A 17,606-nucleotide genomic window follows, 5' to 3' on the forward strand; every position below is an offset into this window, starting at 1 on the left:
ATTGCTAGGCTAACTGGTAAAGTGCTTTAATTTTTTTTGAGTAAGTTTAAATTTACTTTTTTTTTTTACAATTAGTCCAAATTGATGACAGCTGACTCATTATTATTATTAATTAAAGTGAGGTTTTTATTCTCACATAAAAGTTTCATATTGTAAAAAATATATATACTTGTGTATGTGTGTATGTATGTATGTGTTGTGTGTGTGTGTATATCTATCTATCTATCTCTCTCTCTATATATATTACACATACGCTAACAGGTCACTTTATTAGGTACACCCGCTCAGCACTTTTAAACACACGTCTAATTAGCCAATCATATTGCAGCAATGCCATGCATTTAGGCAGGTGCACAACCTGCAAAAGTTCAAACTGGTCATCAGAAGGGAGACAGATTTAAATGACTTTGAATGTTGTTGGTGCCAGACGGGCTGGTCTGAGCATTTCGGAAACTACTGAAGTGATGGTACTTTCCCACACATGCATCTCTCAGGTTTACAGAAAATGGTCAGAAAAACAGAAAATGTCCAGTAGTGGTGAAAACACCTTGTTGATGCCAGAGATCAGAGGAGAATAGCTAGACTGCTTTGATCTCATTGGAAGGTAACAGTAACTCAAATAACCACTCATTACAACCAAGGTATGCAGGAGAGCATCTTTAAATGCAAAACAGGTCCAACTTAGAAGCAGATGGGCTACAGCAGCAGAAGACCACACTGGGTGCCTCTTCTGTCACCAAACCAAAACTGGACAACAGAAAACTGGGGGAAAAAAAGAAGCTGTGACATTTGTAGTGTCAGAATTTAGTGTAAACAACACCTTGGATAGCTGCTGGTATGGTATCAAATATATTTTCTTTGCACTTTGGGCCCCCTAATATCAGCTGAGCATTGTTTAAATGCCACAGCTTACCTGAGTATGGCTGCTGACCACATCCATCCTTATACGACCACACTGTACCCATTGTCTCATGGCTCAAATCATCTCAAACTGGTTCCTTAAACATGACCGAGCACCTCAATCACCAGGTATCAGCCCAATGGAGAATCTTTGGGATGTGGTGGAACAGGAGATTCACATCATGGATGTGCAGCAGACAAATCTGCAGCGACTGTTTGATGCCATCATGTCAAAATGAAGATTTTTTTAAACATTCTTTTATCAGCTAATTTGGGTTCAAGCATATATCCCCAGTCTGCTGATTATTATAAGAATATGCCTAACAAGCTCACGCTTCTCTAACTTCCTTGTTTATTTTAAAACTTCCATTCTTCCGCCTGTCCCATGCAGACTCAAGTGACATCGTTTGAGGACATGCACCGGATTTCTTTTCTGCTTATGCAGCGTGAAGGGCACATGTAAGTTTTACTCTACCCCCAAAATGTGAAAAACAATTTACAAAAAGATCAAAAACTAAACTAAATACAACATAAAATTAAACAACTTGACTTTTTTTTAAGGCCGAGATAAGATAAAGTGACATAAAGTGCCCAAAGTTGACAAAGCAGATAAAAGACAAAGGAGATCTTTGGCTGATCACAATAATGTAGATACATAAAGGCAAACAGACACTAACAAAGTGACTAAATAGAAAGAAGTTAACCAAACGGTAATGTGTAACCAAATAAAAAACATATGTAAAGTAAATAATTTGAATTCCCCCCATGATGTATCTTTAAGGAATTCACACATTCAGACAAAAAACTCAACAACAGTTGCAGAAATGCAGTCCCAGCATGCTTCACAGGCTGCCTAAAGCCTCTCGTCGCTGTGGCTGTCTCCACCCTCCGAGTTGGAGTAAGATCTCTCATCTGCTGAATCTCCAGTCCACACCTTTTGTTCCCCCTGCTTCTCCTGCTCCCCTTGTGCCCCCTGCTCCCCTTGTTCCTCCTCCTCCTCCTCCTCCTCTTGCTTCAGTTTGTTGACATTCAAGTCCTCCTGTTTCTGTTCACCTGAGAGTGTCTTGTCTTCGCTCGATTCACACATCTGGACCTGCTTTTTGCTCCTTCTCCTCCCATTAAGACCGCTCCTGGCCAAACATCTCCGCACGGTGGATGGGTCCACCAGAGTGCCGCTGGTCACCGCCAGCTCTGAGGTGATGGCGCTACTGGACATGGTCCGATTCTCCAGGAAAGTCAGCTTAATGAGTCTTTCGTCCGCTTTACTTAGTTTCCTCGGTCGGCCGCTGCGTTTCTGATCTTCAACCGTACCCGTTTTTTTGTGCTTCTGCAGAAGAGCTTGGACAGCACGTTTGGAAACACCTGTCTGACGCGAGATTTCCGCCTGTGAGAGACCTTGCTGGCGCAGGCTCACCACCTTGTGTCTCGTTTCTATGCTCACTTTAGCCATGGTGTTTGATCTTTCTGATCCCAGCAGCCTCACCTTATCCAGGTAGACCAGACGACGGGAATCACAACCACAACAGCAGGCGGAAGAGCGTCTTCTTCTGCGTCTTCTTCTTGACGCATACTTGAGGTTGGCACACATCTAATTGGTGCATTACCGCCACCAGCTGGTCCCGATAGCGTTCACTACTTAAAGACTTCAACAGCCAGGTTAACTTTTAGTTTCTTGGTTTTTGGACCACTTTGCGTCTCCTGTCTTCATATTTTTAATAGTATAATACAACATGTTTGGTGTTTTCCTGTTATGAATGACAGATGGGAATCTCTCCTGCTCCTCCCCAGAACCATTACCCTTTCATTTCGTGCTTTCATCACCTTTGCCACCTTTTCAACATTTTCTGCATCACGATGCTCTTTATTCCTGTCAGCCTGAGTTTAACTAAAACATTTTTTTCTAAAAAAAAGAACTTTATTCATGAACATCAGTGCAAAAACAAAAAAAGGCACTAATAATAGTTGTCTTGATTAACTATCATTAGTGTCTTTTTATTATAGTTATTCAAATAACCTATATACACAAGGTGGGGTGGCTGTGGTGGGAAATGAGAAAGAAAACACAAGATCATTTTAAAATTGTATATACATATAGATAGATAGATAGAAACAGTGACCATCACTCTAATTGATGCATCTGCATCAATGTGGACAAAACTCCCTATCCTTGCTCTTTCTTTTCCATTAATGTAAATTCTTCTGTGGCGACAGGAAGTATTTGTTGCTCTTTTGCCTGCAATGGCACGGTCTGACTAATGTTTAACTGGCCTATTTTAAGTTCTGTTGCTCTCTGAGACTAGCCAAAGCGCTTTGTTTTTTCTTTCCTTTTCCCATGAAGCTCTTAAGAACGCCTTGTGTTGGGTGACCCCGTTCATGGCCCTGTAACTTTGCTCAGCAATTTAGTGTCGGCTGCTCCCTTCTGATTTCTAGTGGCATTCCACCCAGCTCTGCTCATTATGCTGCTATTGGGGTTGTTTTACACGCAGGTGCGCTGGGTGCAATTGTATGTTTGTATGTATCTGATGCTGAACCATACACTACAATACTCCATAATCTAATACTGGCCTGATAAATCTGCTGTATATGGTCCTCATATAATTCCTGTCTGCTTAGTTATGTTCAGTTAAACATATGATTACATTTAACACTCTTGCATTTCTTACTGTTTTTCTTCATTGTGTGTGACCCATGTAATCCTTTCATGAAACCACGACCAACTCTTGATTACTTACATTTTCCACTGTAAAGCTTCCCATGACATGTATGTATTTATCCTTCTGTAGTTTTTAAAAGAAATGTATCTGTATAATAATTTGTAATGCCTATTTTCCTCACTTTCACTAGTTGACCTTCTCTTCGCATTGTGTCATATTGTATGTCATGGCACTTTGTTTGTTTACATTGCCTTTTCTAATTTCATGTTTTAAACATAAAGCTGGTTCAGTTGTACTTCTCCCTCTTCTAAGCCCACTTTCCATTTTATTATCTATATAGTACTTTAACCATTCATTTCATATATTTCTCCATTGTTTTGCAGATTTGGATTTTTAAGTTACTGGTCTGTAATTTCCTAGTTCTCTATCATCTTTCCCTAGTTTTCACATTGTTACTACCACTGCTAACAGAGCCTCCCAGTCTCTGTTACACAGCTCTAATAAGATATTTCTAGATGTCTCACTAAGATTGGTTATTAGATTTTCTCTTAGTGCTGATACTTTAATACTGATTCTGTCCCAACTTCCATCATTTAGACATAAAACATTTTCCATATTTCCATTTCTTCCTCGTGTCTCTTGTGCAGCTGAAGTAATTTATTTTATTTCAAATATTTATTTCAGTTATGTCACAAGTTAAACTAAACAGGACTCTCTGGCTGCATAGTACTATGCACTCGTAGACACGATATGTTTGACTCCACAGCTAGAAGGAGAGCCTCCATTACTCCTGGATGCCAGAGTCTGACGGTCCTAAGATGTGTGCTGTTGCAGTGTAATAAAGCAAAAGTATGCAGAAACCAAACAGGTGTGAAAATACTAATTTAATATGAAACAATAATATGGACTCAAAGTAAAATGAAATCTTCCTATCATCTTTTGCTTATCCACAATTATTCAAAATCAAAAGTTATTATCAAAGTTTACATCCTGAAATAATACTATGGTTAAATTTTAACTAACAAACTGCTCTTTGTCTAAAGCAATAGTTACTTCTGAGTGTCATTCATTAATTCCAGTGAGAGCCTACTACATGGGTTGTAAAACCTGACTGACTAAAAACGTCTTCCTGGTGTGTCTACCACACTCTTGAGACTGTACAGGGAGACACAGCAAACCATACTGGTTGAGATGGAGTGCCTGTGCAGTCTGAATGGACTGCTTGTTTCACAGTGAGCCTGAACTGTACCTGCAATAAAACATTAAATTGCTGTCTACAAGTGTCCAGACATATTCAGGGGTGCTGCAGCACCAGGTGAACTCACCATGAACAGTGTGATTCTAAATTTAGGGTTTAATTGGTAGATTTTTGGATGCTTGCATTTATTGTCCCGGTTTCAATTTTAGCACATGCTGCAAAACAACTCAAAAATTCTAAAAATCATACAGTGACACTTACATTTTTAGATCCTGCTCCCATTTTGTTTTGCTTTTTTCTAATCAGGGCATTTAAAAAGTGTGAGAGGAGCACAGAAAACAATGAAGAACATGAGCTGCTCTCTTCTCTTCTATATCCTGCACTGAAAAAAAGGGATTGGCCCGCTCTTGGATTTATGTAAGCATCTTGTGTGTATTTAACACAATTGCCTCATGGTTTAAAGTTAAGTGTAACTATATAGTGTAGAAACTGCATAATATGCAGAGTGGGTAGATTAAATTGTTCATATCATGTTCGAGTGAAGTAAGTCAATAATATAGCAATGTTAAATCTTGCGACACTGCACGGGATTTCAGTCTTGCATGCTTTGGATCGTGGTTTGAGGAAGGCATCCATCTCAGTCAAGTCGAACAGCCACCTCTGCTTTTTTTGGTAAACCGAAAGAAGTAAATTGGGTGGTTGTTACATTAAAAAAGTCTACCTTGTAATTTGAACACAAAATTTTCATGTTTCTATCTTGAATGTAATTAAATCATGTAGGATCTGTACGAAATTCAACAACTTAATTTGTTCTTGTTGAGATGACCTGATACAATCTAGTAAGAGTGGTTAGTTGCTGCACTCATGAAATTAACAAGATCACATGAGATTTCAAACTGCAGGAAAATCACTAGAACGTCTTGATGCATTCTCAATCATCCAGGAAAGTAAATCTCCAAAAGTTGATTCTGTTCATCTGGACGTAGCATTTTGTGGGATGAGTGACGAAACGTTTCTCCCACAAAACACTACATCCAGATGAACAGAATCAACTTTTGGAGAAAATCACTAGAGTTATAAGAGGCAGACAACTACACACACACAATGTGTATGCTATTGCTTTTTATTGTGTTTTAACCTGTCAAGGACAAAAACGTACAGAAAATTCTGCATCAAGCCTTGAAATCATAGCTTTCCTACTTTTGTCAACCCTGGATTGATGACATGGTGGTTAGCGCTGTTGCTTCACAGTAAGAAGGTCCTGGGTTCAAATCCACAACATGGCTAGTTCGCACTGATTTCTCTCTGGGTATTCTGGTGTCCTCCCACAGTTAAACGTCATGCAGTTACTAGAGTTAGCTTAGGTTGATTGGTGATTCTAAATTCACCGTTAATGCAAATGGTTGTTTGTCTCTATGTGATTGACTGGTGAGCTGTCCAGTGTGTACTATGCCTCGTAACCTAGCCCCCCTGCAACCAGGATAAAGATAGGAGGATGTTAGTTGTTGTAGACCCATTCAACTTTTATGTTAACCAGACTCTAGACTTTCTTGAACATTATGTAATATGAAGTCAACATGTAGTATTTAAGAGATCAAGTAGTACTGTGGTAAAGGTTATTGAATAGTGTTGAAATAAAATGACAAAATTGTGAACGATTAAAATATTCCAAGAGCTCAACTTACTTCATCTAAACATGTTTCAATCACGTTTTATGAACACAAAATGCACAGGTTTATTGACTATGAATAAGTTGAGTTGATTTAACTCAGTTGTTTAAGTTTCTGCCAAAGCAAAACGTTTGTGTGCAACCAATGTCCATTATTGAATCAAGTAAATCCAACATGGCCTTTTTTTCAGTGTAGTCTCACACTCATTAGGAGCTTCATGGTCTGTCTTTCTGCCTTTACTGAGCTTTGTATTTTTACCGAGACAAGAGTGTCAAATATTTGAAGATGATGGTGAAATACATATCTTGTTAAGGCCTTTAATCAGGTTAAACCCACCAATTTCAAGATCAAACTGCACATTACTGCTATCCCTGGGGAAACTGAGTAATTGGTGCAGCAACTATAAAAAGGTCCACTGGGGGAAAGGTTAATCATTTTTACAGGATAACACATGCAACATGGATTAAATGGATGTCCACCAATTTTCACAAAAAAATATGTCTATGTGACTTGGTGAATGCCTGTCTCTTTAAAATAAAAATGAACTTTTTAAATAGGCAGAACAAGGAGAACTTAACAACTTCACAAACGTCTCATATTTATTGCACTTTCTACTGAAGTGTAAAAATATATTTCAGATAATAATTTTTCTTTGAAACGAATACAAACACACGGCAGCTGAACATGTAATATAGTTTTGCACTTTAAGTTTAACATGAACTGATCTATATAAATATAATATATAACTCTGAGATTGTTGAAAATGCTTGTCTCAGGATAATGTGATGGATAAAAATGCCTGATCCTGATTTTGCAGACATGCAATCCCAAACCTATCAGGAAGCTCCAGCGTGCTTCACATGTCGCCTAATCTGTCTCCTCACAGTCCTGTGGCTCTCCAGCCTCTGTGTTAGAGTCAGAAATCTCAGCCTCTGAATCTTCATTCCAGACCTCCTGCTCCCATTTATTGTCATCCCAGTTCTGCTGTTGCTGTTCACCTGAGAGTGTCTTGTCTTCGCTCGTTTCACACATCCGGACCTGCTTTTTGCTCCCTCTCCTCCCATTAAGACCGCTCCTGGCCAGACTCCTCCGCACAGTGGACGGGTGCACCAGAGTGCCGCTGGTCACCGCCAGCTCTGAGGTGATGGCGCTACTGGAGATCTTCCTATTTCGCTGCAAAGTCATCTTAATGAGTCTTTCGTCCGCTTTACTCAGCTTCCTCGGTCGGCCGCTGCGTTTCTGATCTTCAACCGTGCCCGTTTCTTTGTGCTTCTGCAGAAGAGCTTGGACAGCACATCTGGAAACACCTGTCTGCCGCGAGATTTCTACCTGTGAGAGACCTTGCTGGTGCAGGCTCACCACCTTGTGTCTCGTTTCTATGCTCACTTTAGCCATGGTGTTTGATCTTTCTGATTCCAGCTGCCTCACCTTATCCAGGCAGGCAAGATGGGCGAATCACAACCACAACAGCAGGCGGAAGTGCTTCTTCCTCACGGTTTTCGTTGGCACTCCGACCCTCGTCGGAGATGCTAAAATGGCATAATGAGCTGAAATTAAATTTCAAAGCTAATATTCAGTCTTACTCACAAGTTATTGAATATTACCATATGAAAATGCACGTTAGCCCTTTATCATTGGCATTTATTTATGGTGGACGTCCTGGATTTCAGAGAGCTGCTGCAGAGATGAGGATCACTGCAGGGCTGCATTCACATCCAGTGGAACCAAAGGGCAACAATGTGTTCCTGGGCCCCCGAGAAAACAGCAGCTACACTGATTTGAAAAGATTGACTGTTTACTCCACCCATCAATATTATTAATAAGAAAAAATGACTCTGACTTTAATCCCAAAATATTTAATATGAGTTATGATTCATGCAACCATCAATTCACGAACATGCACACAGGGTTGTGATGTCAGTCATATGAAAAGCTGCTCTTCTGCAGGCAGGTTAATAAACATGAAGGAGCCAGGAGGAGGTCACTGTTTAAGATTAGAAGGGTTGCAGCTAAATTAACCTTAATGTAGTTTTGCCTGTACCCAGTTCACCTCTGATTACAAACAATAATCTCAACATGTGTTATGTTTTGAATGTGTGTTTTCAACATGAGCAAAAAGCTTGGTGAAACACATCTGAGCTGTCAATAAAATCAAGTGTTGATGAATTAAAGTAACCTGATTTATTATTGACCTAAACAGGAGGGGGGGAAATAGCCTGCTACCAGACAGAACTGTTTACTCTCGCATCAGATACCAGATAAACACAGGAGGACAGAAGAGGAAATCATTTCTGGGTTGTGTTGAAACATTGGTGATAATATTGAAAGAGAAAAGCTGACAATAATTATTTGGAAGCAATACAGAAAACCAGTGTGTTGAAGCATTATGCCTAAATTGTATGTTTTTTGATATATAAATAAAATACTTTCTATTGTAAATTTATGCAGAGGTACAAGTTAGCGCATAAAAATTTACCAGAGAAAATTGGATAGACTCCCAATGTAAGCTGTCGGATTACCTCAGTGCTCAGGTGAGCATATATGTGCACGAGTAACTGCCACCAGTTAGTGTCTGCTGTGATGTCTCTTTCTTTATAATATCCCAAAAAGCACATTTAGGAGGGAAAATAAGATTATGTTACTGCATGTCCCTGTGGACTCCAGTGAAACCTGAAGCACTGCTGTGAAGGTCAAAGTGTTCAGTCATTTTAAGATCCTCAAATGAAATTTAGACCATTGCAGCTCCCATAGTTACAAAGCAACCAACAAAACTTTTCAGCTCAGTACCGATGCTCTTTTTTCCACTGTCATATAGGTAGCACACGTTGGATATGCCTTCATTGTGGTTTCTCATTTGTCATAGTAATCACTGAAACTAATTGTTGTTGCTGATGACTAATTTTCTAGTTTGACCTGAAGTCCTGATCAAAATTACTGACTTGGACAATGAACTGGCCACGTTCCAAGCTTCATATGTTTCTCATTCTATGTCTCTCTTTGGCGTGCTGCTCTTTCAAAGAAGGTTTTTCACTCTGATGACCTGCAGATGTTACATGACGTAGTGCAGGGTTGTCCATCTGTCTATTTGTCTTTTGATTACATTCTTCCAGCTGTAATATTTGTGGAAAGATATGTTGACAATGTAGACAATTCAATCCTTGTTTTAAAACACATCAACATTAGGTGGGACCGCATGGACTTATATCTAAATATTAGTGCCAATACGATCTGTATCATTTGTAAATGTTTAGGATTACAAAGGCTACCTCATGTGTTATGTATACAACAGCAGTGCAACACATTTGTGACAACATTTTATTCCATAAATAAACAAAGTCGATCATGGCATGAACAGTATTTTACAAAATACAAGCACCTGGCATGTGATTTTGTGAACAGTGAGTAGGTTTTCACCACAGAAACATTTAAAGGGCTGACAAACATATTTCACAATCTTTAAATACAGTTTGTTCCAACATAAAGTGTGCCTCTATTTCCTCTCTGTTACATCAGTGAAACACATATGCTTGCTTTTAATCTTTCGTTTGGAAAGCTATGAATAGATTTTATTTACTTTAGATTGGTGAAATCAACTCAAGGAATGTTTCTATATATGGCAGTATGCAAAACACTATACAGCTGAATCCAATCTGGCTGAAAAGACTGGCTCATTCAGGTACCACTAAATGGGATGAATATTTTATTTCTCAAAGAAAAAAGATTTATCCAAACAGCTTGATGATCCACACCAGTTGTTTAGTCTCTCCAGATGCTGTTATCCAACAGCATGTTATTCTCACTCTCTTGCCTTTGCTGGCTGCTTTTTACTACACACTATATCTTTTTATGTGCCAGAGAACATACAGCATGCGTTGCCTTCATCCTTTGAAACGGTGGCTAAAATTCAGAGAGGCAGCATATCCAGGCGCGCAGACTTTGCACGGTTTGCCCTGCAGGAGTTTCCCATTTTTAGTAATGCGCTACCTTCACTTGGACTCGGGGGGATTTTTTAAGCTTAGATACAAAGTGCTGACCAGCGTCGCTTCCTCGTGCACTGAGTCCTTTCCGCCTGAATGCCTCCTGCACAGGAGCGACACCAGCCTCTTGGGAACCTGACCGCTGAACAAAAGGTAAATGCAGGGATTCGCGCAGCTGTTCAGGCTGGCAAGCAACATCAGGATGGTGAAAGTAGCAGCTGGAATTAAAAGAGGAGGGCAAAGTGTCACGTGTCTGCCAAGCAATCTCATCTGCCACCTAGAGATGAATAATTTGTGTTTGTGCGTAAATATGCTCAGGTTCTGTGTAATTAGAAAACGTAAAAGACCAAATGAACTACATTGATTATGACGATCACACAGCAAATATACGCAATACTTACTTTCTTTAGGCGCCTGCTTGTCCCACGCGGACCACAGCTGGACAGTGAAAAACGGAGCCCAGCAGACAATATAAGCGAGTACTATGACCACCGTCATCTTCAGTGTTTTCACTCTAGCCTTCGACATGCCGGCCACACCGCTGGCTCTGGATGGCAAACCCACCGTTCCTTTCTGCTGAGTCTTTTGGTAGATGTTGATCTGGATGGCTCGGCAGATGCGCACTTGGCAAACAACAACTGTGATAACGGGTAAAACAAAAATGACCAGCGTGGTCCAGGTGATGTAAGTCTGCAGCCCCCATGGCTGGATAAATGTAGCCCAGCAGTCAAACACACCCGGTGTAACCTCCACCTGTGAGAAAATGAAGACCTGAGGCAAGCTGCCCAGCAGAGAAATCCCCCACGCAACGCACACGGGGACATTTAGTCTCGTGCGTGTCCGCTGAAACTTTACCATCGGGTTGCAGATAGCCTGGTACCTGTCAACTGTCATCACCACGATCATGTAGGTCGATGAAAACATGCCGAGAACTTGCAAATACTTCACAAGTCGGCACACCAAGTCCGGTCCGACGAACCTGTCTGTGATGTCCCACAAAAGCTGCGGACACACCTGGAAGAAAGTGACCACCAGGTCCGCCAGGCAAAGGTGGAACACGAAGACGCGCATTCTGGACATCTGTTTGCGCTGTTTCCACAGGACGAGCAGCAGGCTGGTGTTGAGGACGGCGGCGCTCACGAAGATGACACTGAGCAGCGCGATCTCCACCTTGGCCAGACTCTCATCTCTTGGCACATCCTGTGCCTCCACAAAGTCACTGTCATTCATTGTGATTGAAGACCTTCGATGTTGACGAAAAGTATCTGAAATGAAGGAAAAATAGAAGATTTTCATTTTATGCAAACAAACAAAAGTCAAAACGTAATTTCCCATGATAAAATATTGTTGAAAAGAAGATTCTGTTTCATAGAAGTAACTGCAATGTGGTTTATTTCTGTATACCTGCTTAAACCTCAAATAATATTGAAGGCGAATGGAAGCTTGACTCCTGCAGTCGAGTTCAGTTTGCGAATGCTGTCTGGTGTTAATCTGGAAGGTTTCTACTGTGCCTCAGTATTTTATGTCAGAATGAAACTGGGTGGAGCTCATATTCATTGAATCTGATTAGCATTTCTTACACATAAAAAAGGCATGGATTAATCCTGATAATTAAGTATAAAGCATATGGGAGATTACTGCTAGCGGATTGTTGTTTAGGCTAAAGAAGAGATATCATGTGATTTTTATTGCATTATAAAGCTTGACTTTCAATATGTTAAAATGATTTTTTGATATTTAATATCAAGTATAATAGTATAGTATAGTATAGTATAGTATAGTATAGTATAGTACTATTTAGCCTACTTGATTTTGACCGATTTATCGCTTCTCCACAGATCCTTTACTCAGTAAAGGACGAGCAATTGTAAATACTATAGGCCTATATGCATTTGTATTATCAAATATAAATAGGCCAATTAAAGAATCTGTTATTATATCTTTTTATTTATTATTGTATAACCTGAAACTTTGGTTCGCATGCATAGTCTTTTCTTTCAAAGGTCTTTTTATTAGACAAAGGTTCCAATACAATGTATACAATAACACAAAATGCTTCAGAATATTCCAAAATTTCAATCTCGCATGCATAGTCTTAACAGATCAGGTCTAGTAAAAGTGGTTAGAACGTAAAATATAGAGTTTTAAACACACACACACACACACACACACATATATATATATATATATATATATATATATATATATATATATATATATGTATGTATATAAATGCTTTTATTTATTTTCTAGGTGGAGGTGGGTGAGAGTCTGACAGTTTTCCTGTTGTGATTTCTTTTGAAATTTATTTTCTTGTTGCTGCTTCTGCACCACGTACTCCGCGTCCTGAACGCATCTCTTGTAGCGAGCCACTGCATGTCGTCACGCATGTCACGACCAATCAGAGATCAGAACAGTTCGACGTTCCACACTTTCAACCGGAAAAGTGACTGTAAACAAACCAGTTGAGAAGTAGTTTTTTCGCTGCGGCGTTTAAAAGTGTTTTTAACTTTTTCTGTTTTATAAGATAAGTAAGCGACTAGACAGATTAACTGATACGATTTTTATAATTTCGAGTAGCTTCCGTCGCGGACGATTGTAAACATTTAGGGAGCTACTTGCTAGCGTTAGCTACAAAACGCGACTCTCGCTGCGATAACAGTTTAGCATTATTTAGCTCCAATGCCTCAAGAAGGAGAGGAGTCTGTTCCTCTGGTTCGTTCCCTGAACAGTCAGATACCAGTTCAAGTGCTGTTTTATAACCATAGTCCCCGTGTCGTACGGCCTTTGTGGATAAATTACCAGGGAGAACCGCATCCTTACGATGACATACAACCAGGGACTGGACGGAGGATGCACACTTACGTCGGTAAGACGGCTGCTTGCACGTTACTAGTGCATAAAGCGATTAGCTAACAAGTGGCTCTTTGTAGCTTTATTGTAGCAAGGGTGCTTACTCAGGTATTTCTATAGATTTAAAGCTTTGTTTTGTGTAAAAAAGCAATGAGTTTTCTAGGAATGCTGGTATCACCTGAACGCAGCTTTCTCAGACAAGAACCCAGCCCAGACTAAAGGAAAACGATGGATGTCTAGGATTAGGTTTACTACAAACACACATATATATAGACCTGTTTTTATGCAGGTCTGTTACATATGATGTCTTTACAGACTGGAAGTCAGCTTTCAGTTGTTTTGATTATCATCTGTGTTGCCAGCTCTTATTGATATTTGTGCTTAATTCTGTCTTGATCCTTGTCCTGACTGACTGATTGACTGGAGGTTTTTTGTGTAATTTTAATGATTGTCTTTTGTTTAAATAATATGTTTTAGTATTTTTGTCTGTCTTTTAATACCGAGATTCATAATAATGATAATAATAATAAAAATAATAAGCCATGTCTTGGAAACTGAACCTAGAATTGTATCAAGAAAATCATGAAATAGTATCACCTTTAAAGCATTACTCTTGTATATTTGTACATTTTATATATATTTTCTCTTTATACTGTTCATATGTATATAGTGCTGAAAAACTGTGATTTCCTGTGTCGTTCAGTGGTGCTTTGGTACTCTCAGCCTCTCACCGAACGGGCTCCTGTGACTGACCAGCATGTCATGGAGTGGGTGGGAAGTATTATCCAACATTGTCTTTACTTTGGACAACATCCACCTCTCTGACACCACCTTAAGGGAGTCCAGCTCCACTCCCACAACATTACTGGCCTTACGGATCAGTTTATAAGTCTGTTAGCATCAGCGACCCTCAGCCTGCTCCCCCAGCATGCAACGGCATAGAGGATTGCACTGGTCACAACAGACTCGTAGAAAATCCTGAGCATTGTCCGGGGGATGTTGAAGGACCTCAGTCGCCTTAAAAAAATAGAGTGGACTCTGGCCCTTCCTGTAAAGTGCTGTGGTGTTCTTAGCCCAGTCCAGTTTATTGTCTATGTATACTCCAAGGTATTTATAGTAATCCACAATGTCAACACTGACCCCCTGGATTGAAACAGGGGTCAAGTGTTTCCTGGTCTTTCTGAAGTCCACGATCAGTTCCATGGTCTTTGCCATGTTGAGCTGAAGATGATTCTGCTCACACCACGTGACAAAGGAGTCGACCACAGCCCAGTACTCTGTCTCATCATCTCTGCTGATGCATCCAACCACTGTAGAGTCATCAGAAAACTTCTGAAGATGGCAGGTCTCTGTGCAGTGGCTGAAGTCTGTGGTGTAGAGGGTGAAGAGGAAGGGAGAGAGGACGGTCCCTTGTGGAGCCCCTGTGTTGCTGATTACCTTGTCAGACATACACTGTGGACATATTGTGGTCTTCCTGTCAGGTAATCAACAATCCAGGACACCAGAGAAGCATCCAACTGCATCGCTGTCAGCTTATCTCCCAGGAGGGTCGGCCTGATGGTATTGGAAGCACTGAAAAAGTCAAAAAACATGACCCTCGCAGTGCTCGCTGGCTGGTCCAGATGGGTGTAGACACGATTAAGCAGATAGTTGATGGCGTCCTCAGTTCCGAGACGGGGCTGGTAAGCGAACTGAAGGAAATCCAGATGTGGTCTGACAATGGGTCGGAGCTGGTCCAGGATGAGCCTTTCCAGTGTCTTCATGATGTGGGAGGTCAGTGCCACAGGCCTGTAGTCCTGGGGGCCACTGAGGCGTGGCGTCTTTGGTGCAGGGACGAGGCATGATGTCTTCCACAGCACTGGGACCCTCTGCAGACTCAGACTCAGCATGAAAAGCTTATGGAAGACTCCACAAAGCTGGGGGGCACAGGCCTTGAGGACGTGGGGACTCACTCCGTCTGGTCCAGCAGACTTGCCTGAGTGGAGTCTCCTCATTTGCATCTGAACCTGGTCTGCAATGAAAGTGATGGGTGTGGGAAGGGTGTCAGGATTCTCACCGGAGGCGACAGCGCTATGTGGAGAGAGAGGCAGGCACAGTGGTGTGGCTCTGGTGCAGTAGGTGGGGTCTTAAAACCATTCTGGGTTACGCTATTTTATGGTGAGCGTTAGGCTGTGATTTTGTACCTGTTGATCCCTAATCTCGAAAAGGTACAACAAAAGGACAACACAAGTTATCATGGCGATATACCCTGACAGGAATTTAACCACCCTAGTGTGCAGTTAACCCAGGGTTAACTGTTCGTAGTACAGGCCTCAGGCTTTAACTCTTAAACAGTGTTTCCGCTTGTATCTTTTCCAGGTCACCCGTGGATGTTCAGAGATGCAGTGACCGATGACCCTCTCAAGGTCAACAGCAAAGAGCTGTTTCTTCCTAAGCCAGCAGGGGGTGGAAATGTGACATATGCCAATATCAGTTTACCAGGTAAAACATCAGTTATATTACCTGAAGTCTCTGTGCCATACAATTATGATTTAGTAGTAAGTGTGCATTAAGCTAGTTTCAGAGTATACAGAGTGATTGACATATTGATCAAATCATACAGGCTAATTTCATGAAAAAATACGTAATAGTTTCTCTGGATATTATAGAAATTTTACCAGTTGTTTTTCTTTTTTTCATCAGCAATTTTCAGGGGAAACCACGCAAAATAGTGTGACAGATGATTTGATTAAGAAACTCTGATGTTAGTAATGTTTGATTCACTTTTGGCATAAGAAATTTTGGTAAATTTAGAGACAAACTGATCTATATTTGGATTTGTGAGTTGACAAAAAATCCCACACTGTTAACAAGCGTTTGTTTACACAGTTTACAGTCTCAAGGATCGAGCTCTTCAGGTTACTCGGCGTCTTGTGCGACCAAACGACTACAGGAGCTTGGAAATAGCGTGGTCCCTCCACGAGGAGCTCGAAGATCGCCCGAGTGTTTTTAAAGATCTCCAACGCATAAACCAGCGAGTAGCCCAACATCTGAAAGAGAACACACAAGGGCAGGAGGAGTGATGATTAAGGCAGAATGGATATTTATCACATAAGGACAGATGTTCTTGCACTTTCAGAGAACGTAAAGAACTTTAAAGATGAAACACAGGACTTACTTCACAGCGGCTATAAACACATTTTTTGGAAATCAGTTTCAGTTTGATCTTCTGTTTGTTTGTCACAGTTGTTGAACAGAAGAAAATGTGTTTTTTCCTTTTTAGTAAGAGTTATATGTAATATAAATCCATCTTCTGTATGTAGCCACATTGGAATTCAGAGATCTGTGTTGTTCATATTCTTATTAGTAATGCTTGATATGAGGTTATCTTGCCATACCTGCACAATTCCCTTCAAAAACAGATGCTGTGTTGTATTCTATTGTTGTAGCTGTAATCTGTCAGAAATATTGGGTTATTGGGAACAGGTGAGACTGTCATACAGGTTAACTCACAGATGATTTCCAATGTGGGGAAAATACTGTGACCGAGGAGCTTATCCTCTTGTTTTTGTCTTCTTTTCTGTCTTCTTTGTAATAATTTTCCTGATGACACATTGCTGCTGTATCTAAAAGAGTTTTATTTGTATATTGAATAAAATATATACAAGTTTTATTAATGGATGGAAGCCTTGATACCTTTGAACACTCTTCAGTTTACATTGCTGTTTTAATTATTGGTGCTGTCTCTAAATAAAGCAAATGTATAACAGTTATGTTTCACAGGATGTCCAGGGGGTGTGAGGAAGTAATAGTTGTAAGAAAAAGAAGATGTGAAGGCACGATCATAAAATGAAGAAGTATTTTAAAAGAATTTATTTCAGGGTGACCGCTAAGCCATTGGATTCAGCAGTAACAAAAAAAGAAAAGCTGCAAAATTTACAACGTGGTCAAAAGAAGTGTCCTCTACTAAAACATTACAAAGACCAATGCCATGCAGACCATCCTCTCCTCCTCTACACATCTCTGCAATTAGCTGAGTGTAGTCAGCTGTGCCTAACTTACTGCCTCGAAAAGCACATTTTCACAAGAGTCTATGCAGTCCTTTGAAAAACATGTGCAATGCTCAGAAAAATCAACTTTGCAAAGTTAAACAAACCACAAGATTTCTGCAGCAATATCCTTTAGACAGATGAGAGCAAAGAGGAGATGCACAGTGATACAGAACCAAACAGACGCCAACTGTCCAGCTACACAACCTGGGTACCTTGCAGTCATTGAACAGGCCAGGAACACTTTTGTATACCAAAACAGAATCCAGTGAGGCTGTTTATGCAACAGGTAAAGCTTTGCTCAAACTGGTTCATTCAACAGGACA

At 40.4% G+C, this 17,606-nt stretch overlaps 3 protein-coding genes across 3 annotated transcripts; 1 reads left to right on the forward strand and 2 right to left on the reverse strand.

Moving 5' to 3' along the window:
* Positions 1-6,999: 6,999 nt before the first annotated feature.
* Positions 7,000-8,120, reverse strand: LOC146387028 (uncharacterized). The gene is made up of 2 exons (XM_084928346.1): positions 8,027-8,120; positions 7,000-7,951 (listed from the first exon to the last, which is right to left on the reverse strand). The coding sequence occupies exon 2, from the start codon at positions 7,815-7,817 to the stop codon at positions 7,290-7,292; it is 528 nt and encodes a 175-aa protein (XP_084784472.1). The 5' UTR covers positions 7,818-7,951; positions 8,027-8,120; the 3' UTR covers positions 7,000-7,289.
* Positions 8,121-9,324: 1,204 nt separating this feature from the next.
* Positions 9,325-11,881, reverse strand: LOC146387029 (vasopressin V2 receptor-like). Its single transcript, XM_084928345.1, has 3 exons — positions 11,804-11,881; positions 10,801-11,664; positions 9,325-10,617 (listed from the first exon to the last, which is right to left on the reverse strand). The coding sequence occupies exons 2-3, from the start codon at positions 11,627-11,629 to the stop codon at positions 10,409-10,411; spliced, it is 1,038 nt and encodes a 345-aa protein (XP_084784471.1). The 5' UTR covers positions 11,630-11,664; positions 11,804-11,881; the 3' UTR covers positions 9,325-10,408.
* Positions 11,882-12,797: 916 nt separating this feature from the next.
* LOC146387030 (von Hippel-Lindau disease tumor suppressor-like) lies at positions 12,798-16,904 on the forward strand. The gene is made up of 3 exons (XM_084928347.1): positions 12,798-13,268; positions 15,611-15,733; positions 16,121-16,904. Exons 1-3 carry the CDS (start codon positions 13,082-13,084, stop codon positions 16,312-16,314), a joined length of 504 nt encoding a protein of 167 aa, XP_084784473.1. The 5' UTR covers positions 12,798-13,081; the 3' UTR covers positions 16,315-16,904.
* The last annotated feature ends 702 nt before the right edge of the window (positions 16,905-17,606 follow it).

This window comes from Perissodus microlepis, chromosome 5 (genome assembly GCF_051167445.1).
Source record: "Perissodus microlepis isolate ML-2025 ecotype Zambia chromosome 5, ASM5116744v1, whole genome shotgun sequence".
Classification (NCBI taxonomy): domain Eukaryota; kingdom Metazoa; phylum Chordata; class Actinopteri; order Cichliformes; family Cichlidae; genus Perissodus; species Perissodus microlepis.

Bases quoted from the DNA above. Each gene is read 5' to 3' on its own strand.
- LOC146387028 (XM_084928346.1), bottom strand. From the start codon at position 7,817: ATGGCTAAAGTGAGCATAGAAACGAGACACAAGGTGGTGAGCCTGCAC.
- LOC146387029 (XM_084928345.1), bottom strand. From the start codon at position 11,629: ATGAATGACAGTGACTTTGTGGAGGCACAGGATGTGCCAAGAGATGAG. The intron at 10,618-10,800 runs GTAAGTATTGCG...TTTTAATTCCAG, and splicing joins CAAGCAGGCGCCTAAAGAAA to CTGCTACTTTCACCATCCTG.
- LOC146387030 (XM_084928347.1), top strand. From the start codon at position 13,082: ATGCCTCAAGAAGGAGAGGAGTCTGTTCCTCTGGTTCGTTCCCTGAAC. The intron at 13,269-15,610 runs GTAAGACGGCTG...TATCTTTTCCAG, and splicing joins GAGGATGCACACTTACGTCG to GTCACCCGTGGATGTTCAGA. The intron at 15,734-16,120 runs GTAAAACATCAG...TTGTTTACACAG, and splicing joins TGCCAATATCAGTTTACCAG to TTTACAGTCTCAAGGATCGA.